The 6,000-nt window shown below is 36.8% G+C and overlaps 1 protein-coding gene across 1 annotated transcript in view; it reads left to right on the plus strand.

The window, feature by feature from the left end:
* LOC306760690 (neprilysin-like) overlaps positions 1-5,475 on the plus strand; it is a 42,119-nt gene extending 36,644 nt beyond the window's left edge. Inside the window, exons 15-23 of the mRNA XM_079246654.1 lie at positions 57-134; positions 320-423; positions 778-836; positions 924-1,043; positions 1,372-1,505; positions 1,773-1,838; positions 2,432-2,527; positions 3,257-3,333; positions 3,506-5,475. Of these exons, the coding sequence (XP_079102780.1) occupies positions 57-134; positions 320-423; positions 778-836; positions 924-1,043; positions 1,372-1,505; positions 1,773-1,838; positions 2,432-2,527; positions 3,257-3,333; positions 3,506-3,605 (834 nt within the window). The 3' untranslated portion in view covers positions 3,606-5,475. The remainder of the gene's footprint in view (positions 1-56; positions 135-319; positions 424-777; positions 837-923; positions 1,044-1,371; positions 1,506-1,772; positions 1,839-2,431; positions 2,528-3,256; positions 3,334-3,505) is intronic.
* The last annotated feature ends 525 nt before the right edge of the window (positions 5,476-6,000 follow it).

The following is a 6,000-nucleotide window of genomic DNA, read 5'->3' on the forward strand; positions in this document are numbered from 1 at the left end:
TTACTCTTCAGGATATTAGATTTTAAGATGTCAAATTTGTTCTCGTTTTTCTGCAGGCTCGAGCTATCCGCGAACGGATCGGCTATTCAAAGACCATTACTGATGACAAATTCCTTAACAATGAATATAAAGATGTGAGTGTTTTTGGCAAGGGATGCAGTTATGGATGTTTCATCGTTCACTAAATTAATGTAACATAATACAGAGTAGCCTGACTGAAGCCTTGTTTTACTTGGGGGGGTATATAACCAAGTGTTGAATAGCGTTCATCATGGTAATCCTTCTGGGTTTTTTTTTTCTGTCTCCATGTTGTTGTTAGCTGAACTACAGTGCAGAGGAGTACTTTGAAAACATCCTACAGAATCTGGAGTATGTGCAGAAGAAACGCCTGCGGAAACTCCGACTCAAAGTCAACAAAGAAGAGTAAGATTTCCTGGGGTTAGAAATAACAAGCTTGTTCTAGATGTGCTGTAATTTAAAGCTGCAGTTTTGAATATTTAAATCGCATGTTTTTAGGACTTCAGCTATGATGCTTACGGTGTGACCCACTAGAAGTATCTACCTCACTTTAAGCACAGTGCTTTCACTTTCTCCCACACAAACTCCTACTCACATGTAGAGTTCAGCTTTGCACAGCAGGGTAGCCAACATTAGCCTGGCTATTAATAACTGCTAGTTAATTTGAATGTTTTCAATCAAATATAATTTTTATTTTTTATTTTTGGTGTGCTCTACTTGAATTACTGCAGTTTTTTTTCCATCCGCATGTTTCTCCAGGTGGGTAACTGGAGCTGCTGTTGTCAATGCCTTCTACTCATCCAGCAAAAACCAAATAGGTATTTCACATGTTGAGCAATAAAGGAAAAATAAAAACACACCATCCAGTTTTTTTTTTTTCTTTACATTTTTTTGTTCCTACTCAGTGTTCCCTGCAGGTATCCTTCAGCCCCCATTCTTCAGCAAAGGCCAGGCTAAATCTCTCAACTACGGTGGCATTGGCATGGTAATCGGTCACGAGATCACACATGGGTTTGATGACAATGGTATGATTTTCCACTCCCTTTCCCCCCGTTTTGGCAGATTCCATTAGTCTTAGGATAGAAATATTCCCCTTGTAACTGGTACCGCTTCTGAAAAGAAAAGTGTTTTGTTATTCCAATTGTGCCACCTCAGGACATCTTTACACACACTTGTTTTTAATGGGTCATTTGAAGCTATTTTTCATTTCAAAGATGTTTGAAACACAAATAAAAAATGCATTAGGAGCATTTTAGTACTGTTCACAATGAGTTTTTAGGTAGATGGCAAATTCAGAGTGTTTACTGTTCATCAAACTCAAGCGGTCCTCTACAATCTGTTCTGTTTTTCCAGGTCGTAACTATGATAAGGATGGCGACCTTAAAGACTGGTGGACACCAGAGTCCACTCACAGATTCCTGGAGCTGTCAAAGTGTATTGTTGATCAGTACGGCAACTTCTCTTGGGACCTCGCCAATGGACTACATGTACGTTCCTGCTGACAGTCCCTCATTTCCTCTCCTCAGTTTTATTATGTTTCAGCAGTATTTAATCTTTCCTCTTGTCTTCCTCTCTGTTTTAGGTATTTTTTTAAAAATATTTTCTGTTGACAAACAAGTGCCTTTTGTTACTGTTTTGTCCTCTGACTTGTTTTTTTTTATTTTTTTTTTATCACTAATATCACAAAAAGTGATACCCGTGATTTGCTGAAATAGAGGAAAAATGACTGAATATCCTTATTTTCCCCCTTCTAGTTAAATGGTAATAACACCCTTGGGGAAAATATTGCTGATAATGGTGGCATACGACAGGCGTACCAGGTAAGGTTCAAAAACACAAGTTAGTTTCTGGCTAACTCTGATAAAGGACTTTTTACCTTCAGTGACCAAATGACCATTTTGTGCAGTTAGTACAATAAAAATGACATGAAGGCATGTCTGCAGTAAACATGGACAATTTGCAAGTAGCAACAATATTTATGGAACTAGTAGGGTGTGGTTGCAAAGCAGATGACATTGTGTAATGCTCAAAAGTCTGAGTGGTCTTTTGTTTGTCACAATTTTCAAATTTATTTGCATTTATGCAGTAACCAGTGTACATAATGAGGATATTTGCCAGAATTTCTTTTATTATATATTAGTTTTATTTATATAAATATTGGCTATTTGCCGTAGATATGACCAGATAATTCCCCTAAATATTGCACATTATGCTTTAACTGATGACTTCCCAGACAGTTGAATGCCTAACATGCTTTTTTTCATATTGGCATGAATGGGATCGATTGGGTGGGAAAACAAAATCATTAACTAATTATCTCCATTTTACACATATTGGGCAACAGTGAAATCTTGACATCTATTTTTCCCCTGTAAAGTCATAGTTGCCTTATGGGTTATGTCATTTATCGTAGGCCTACAAGAATTATGTGAAGGAGCATGGAGAGGAACCACCATTGCCCGGCATCGATCTGTCCCACGATCAACTCTTCTTCTTAAATTTTGCTCAGGTAACTGACTGATTACAGTAGGGAAGAACACGGTGAGCAGCTCCCTGTATCAGTTTTCGACCATGAACTAAAGTAATCATCAGCGTGCAGTTCATGAAATTATCACTGACATGAAACAAGGATTTTTCCCTCTATTTGTGGTGAAAGAACATGGAATGGCTGAAGAGGCATATAAAGTGTATTACATGAGAATACATGACTGCGTCGTGCATTAAAACTGTGTAATGCACTGCTCCTTATACATATATAATATGCACATACATTTATATTTACATTTTCATCAGCTGTACAACTTGTTTTATATTTACAAAAAAACAGTAACATGTGGTTGCTCAGATTTTTACAGACTTAAAAAAAAAAGAAGTGTTTTTTAGATGGGGCAAAGTGAGCAGATATCACATCTATTCAAGAGGATGTTTTTCGTTTTTGCTAGTATTTTATTAATCATAAAAGTTAATTTAAACTCTTTGTAGAGAACAACCATGTATGTGTAAACCAAGTGATTTATCCAAACAAAAACTGCTTCACCCAGTTATTTCATAACTAAATAATGAAAGGATGAATTGATGAGTGGTTTTATATACTGATTCCTGTATAAATTGGAGGGAAAAGAGAGCAACACGGCTGGATTGTTAAACTAATGATCTATTTAATATTAGCCATATTTCTACATGGTAAGTTGTATTAAACCAGTGTTGAGCTAATACAAGTACGTTTGTCTTCTTTCAGGTGTGGTGTGGGACGCATAGACCAGAACAAGCTGTCAATTCCATTAAAGTAGATGTGCACAGTCCAGGGAAATTCAGGTAAAGTCAAACAAACTACATCGGTCAACTGTGTGCTTCCTGCTCTTTGCAGGCAAATTACAGTGGTAGCTAAAGTTTTAAATCTTTGATTAAAAAATTACATCATGCAAACTTCATTTTCAACTTCATCGAACTTGACCTCAATCATCAGTCTCCTCTGCATCTTTCACAGGGTTCTGGGGTCCCTGCAAAATTTCCCAGAATTTGCCAAAGCATTCAACTGTAACAAAAGCAGCTACATGGTCCCTGACAATGTGTGCCGTGTATGGTGATCTGAAGACCTCTGGGATGGGTCATCCCTGTCCCCATACTGTACCTCTTCTCCCCCTAACTGTTGGAGCACTCAGAGGGCTACAAAGGTGGAAGCTTCCCTTGTATCTATTTGATGGACCGTGGCTTTTGGACTGGCACTGCAGTATGCACTTCATCTATGGAGAGCAGCAGGCTGCACGAACGAAGAACCGTCTCTCCAACTCTGATACTGTAGTTCATTCAGTCTGCCTGATTACTCTCCTACTCACTGAATACAATCATTTTTCTTTTTTTGCTTGTATGTTTTTCTTATGTTTTTCTTTTCGTCTTACATATCAGTTATAGGTCTGTCGATCTGCATTTGCAAGTGTGTATGTGAGTGTTTCAGTCAAAATGCTGTATAAGTAGTTTGCAGTAGAGTGCCAGACAGAAAAATGTGCTCAAACCACTTGCATATGAATACACCACACACCCACTCACACATGCATGCAACGGAGCTGAACCGCTGTATTGTATGTGGGACTGAGCTGTTCAACTTGTAAAACCTCAGCTGCTTTCAGGCTTCATCTACAAGCATTTACATTTTAAAATGTACTCTGTGTACTCTTGTTTCTACATAACGCTAGATTAGATAAATTATTAAAGAAAATCAGAATTTATTTTGTTTAATAGACCATATATATATAAAAAATAGCTGTTGACAGGGGTGTTGCTGTTTAGTAGCACGAAGATAATTACATAAAATGAAGCCTTTAAGATGACAGCTGGTAATGAATCATTGAGATGACAATCTACAGATCACAAGATCCTTTTCATATGTCAGACTTCTGTGTGTTTGTGTGGATGTCCTCCTGTGTTTCAGTCTGAGTCATTATCACATCCTGCTGTTGGTCAAGCTAATTTGTATGCCTTACAGTTGTACTACAGTGTGTGTGATGTGTGCATTTGTAGGAGATCAAAGAATCAAAATTATTTTTAAAGAAGTAAATTAACTCTCTTCCTATGCTTATTTACGTGAGTAATTACATGAAAAAATGTTCACCTTTTAAATCGGCGTAACTAACTTCACATTAGGTTTGCTAAATGTATGCACTGGGAAAAGACCACCCTTGATCTCATTGAGACTCTAATTATCCCACATCATAGATGTTTATTTGGCACCAAGTAAAACGGCAATTCCAAAAGTGTGTACCTTGGCATAGCTGAAAGTAACATAACGTCACATTGAATCAAAAACTTAGAGCAATGACTTCATGCAGTATCTCCCAGTTGCCTAGCAACCAATTATGAGATGGTACTTGCAGGACTTCCAAATGGATTAACAAAATCTTATGAAATATTTATTGGTGAACTTGAATTGATATAAACTAACAGTTATCTTGGATGTAGCTATTTGATATTAAAGTGGCATAAGTCGCCAGTGTTTGGCAGGAGCTAATGAAGACTGATTTGCAAAAGTCCCCCTTTTGAAAACTCATGTTCATGATTTGATTTTTTTTTTCTTTTCTTTTTTTTTCCTCCAAGTGATATTTTAAAGAAATAAACAAATAGATGGTGAAGGTCTTAATGGAATGTTCATAATGTCAAATTCAACACATTCTCCAAATGAAGATTGTATCAAGTTGATGTATTTCAGTTCACCAGCTTTTCACTTTTTGATACTAGGTTAATTGTGGAAAATTTGACACGTGCGTGCATATATATATATATATATATATATATATATATATATATATATACCACGATTACCTAGCGTTACTCTGTATATGACACCCTTGATGTCCAGTCTTTTATATGTTGGTTCTTCTTGCTTTGTGCGGGCTTTTCTTTGTCACTGGTGACCATCTCTTCTGAATTTCTCTTTCACTCATAGACGGATATACCTCAGTTGCCTGTATTTAGATATTTTATAATGATTAATACTCATCTTGAGCATTTCTTTTTCTTGCTAAATAAATCTTTAAATAACATGTCGGGTCTCTAGAGCACTTGCCTGTCAGGGTGTGTGTGTGTGTGTGTGTGTGTGTGTGTGTGTGTGTGTGTGTGTGTGTGTGTGTGTGTGTGTGTGTGTGTGTGTGTGTGTGTGTGTGTGTGTGTGTGTGTGTTTGTTTTCTCTCCAAAACGGGTTTTCTTAGAATAGCTCTGAGACTTTGCCACGGCATTATATAAATGCAAATAACTAAAAGCAAAAAGAAAATAATCCTGATGTCGGGACTGCATGAAGTTTGTTTTGCTTAATGTCACACACAGAAATCTTGAAACAATCTGCAGTGTATGCATCACTGGTTCTTGAGAGTTGGGACAAAATGTTTTGTAACTTAACAGTACACTATATTAAAAAATATATTTTTATAGAAAGTTACAATCTAAACAAATGGGGTCCAAATGAAAGCTTTTTGGGAAAAAAAATGGTTT

The sequence above is a fragment of the Telmatherina bonti genome, assembly GCF_933228915.1.
Source record: "Telmatherina bonti genome assembly, chromosome: 9".
NCBI lineage: Eukaryota > Metazoa > Chordata > Actinopteri > Atheriniformes > Telmatherinidae > Telmatherina > Telmatherina bonti.